This window comes from Octopus bimaculoides, chromosome 19, assembly GCF_001194135.2.
Source record: "Octopus bimaculoides isolate UCB-OBI-ISO-001 chromosome 19, ASM119413v2, whole genome shotgun sequence".
In the NCBI taxonomy this organism is placed as follows: Eukaryota; Metazoa; Mollusca; class Cephalopoda; order Octopoda; family Octopodidae; genus Octopus; species Octopus bimaculoides.
Genome location: NC_068999.1, coordinates 27,480,049 through 27,481,647, shown reverse-complemented (window position 1 = coordinate 27,481,647; position 1,599 = coordinate 27,480,049). Strand labels below are relative to the sequence as shown.

Genomic DNA, 1,599 nt, shown 5'->3' with positions numbered 1-1,599 from the left:
ATATATATATATATATATATATATATATAGACAGACGGACAGACAGACTAACACAGATCAACATAAGATGGATTCTGTACAGTTTCTACTAAAAACAAATGCTTATAAGTTTACCTTACCTTACATTTCTGAGCACAGACATATATTTATGTGCATGAGAACATATCTCTAACTTTTCAGAAGCATGGCAAACATGATAACATAGAACAGCAGATATGAAGCAACACTCTGGCAATAGTATAATGAAATGGAATTCAACCCTGCTCTCACACTTGTGATGAAAAAACGAAATATCATTTTCTATAAAAGAGAGTACCATTTTTCAAACATACTTGTCGGTATTAATATAACATGCACATTGCTTTTGCTTGTTGATTTTAAAAGTAAATATACCTTCTTTTTATCTCTAGCCTCGTACAACTCATCAGATACTGATTACAGATATGTTGTTCCAGTCTTTAAGAATATATGTGCTTGTTTACCAAAATCTCTCCAGGCTTCTTTAGGAATCACTTCCAATTTGGTAAGAAATTTTCCCTTTTTCACCTCTTTTGATTTTGTTGAAGTGTAGTGGTTACATAGCAGTTTCCAATTTCTTTACATTGTTTTTTTTACATTTCTAGTAAACTCTGCAAGGTTTTTTTTGTGCTGTGCGGGTTGGGTAGTAGATGGTAGACAAGGCAGTACTCCATAAAATGGAATCAACATAGAACTAATACATAGACAGTAAGAAGACTGTCCGGTGAGAAAATTTCTCCTGCTGGTAAATAGAAACCTCCTATCATTCATCAATTCAGTAAGAACTACAAAACTTCTTTATGAGCCAGCAAGGAAGCTTCTGTGCAGTCCCTCAGTGTACTAGAATTCTCACCTGATCATCCTAAAAGGAATGAGAATGAATTCTACCTGAAATACAGATGAGATGTTATGGTTACAATTTTGTTTAAACACATTACTACAAAACAAATAAATTGACTGACAACTAATACAAGCATGAGAAATACCAGGAGGCTTAAAACAACTATGCATAAAACAGACAAAAACCAGCAAAGATGTAGGAGTGCTGAATAATTTACTGCACTTACCAGCAACTTTAACTCACTGTCCAATCGGGATACATTACCAACTAACACATTCTGTTTTCCAATTCACAATATAATTTCATACTACTATATTCAATCCTAACACTACTCACAAAACTTACAGAATAAATGATAACTTCAAAAACAAAAACCATTACATGCACCAACATAATGCCCATTTACATCAATGAAATATTTGATTTTCATATGATCCCTAGACTTGCTAAAAATAGCTGTCAAATCTCTTACTATCTTAAAAATTGAAGAATATATGAGATAATATAACCATAGATATACCATATATTATTATTAACATTAGGAAATCAATATTAGAACATTCATCAGAAAGATATATACGTGTGTAGAATAATTGTTGTATTAAAAAATATATATAAAAATATATGTAAATATGTATAAGTATAAATATAAATATATAATAATAATAATAATAATAATAATAATAATAATAATAATAATAATAATAATAATAATAATAATAATAATAATAATAATAATA

General features: G+C 29.3%; 1 protein-coding gene across 2 annotated transcripts in view; it reads left to right on the top strand.

The window, feature by feature from the left end:
- LOC106867947 (sodium-dependent multivitamin transporter) overlaps positions 1–1,599 on the top strand; it is a 164,192-nt gene that overhangs the window by 151,287 nt on the left and 11,306 nt on the right. For both annotated transcript variants that reach the window (XM_052974693.1, XM_052974692.1), the window contains one exon: positions 411–523. In XM_052974693.1, the coding sequence (XP_052830653.1) occupies positions 411–523 (113 nt within the window). The remainder of the gene's footprint in view (positions 1–410; positions 524–1,599) is intronic.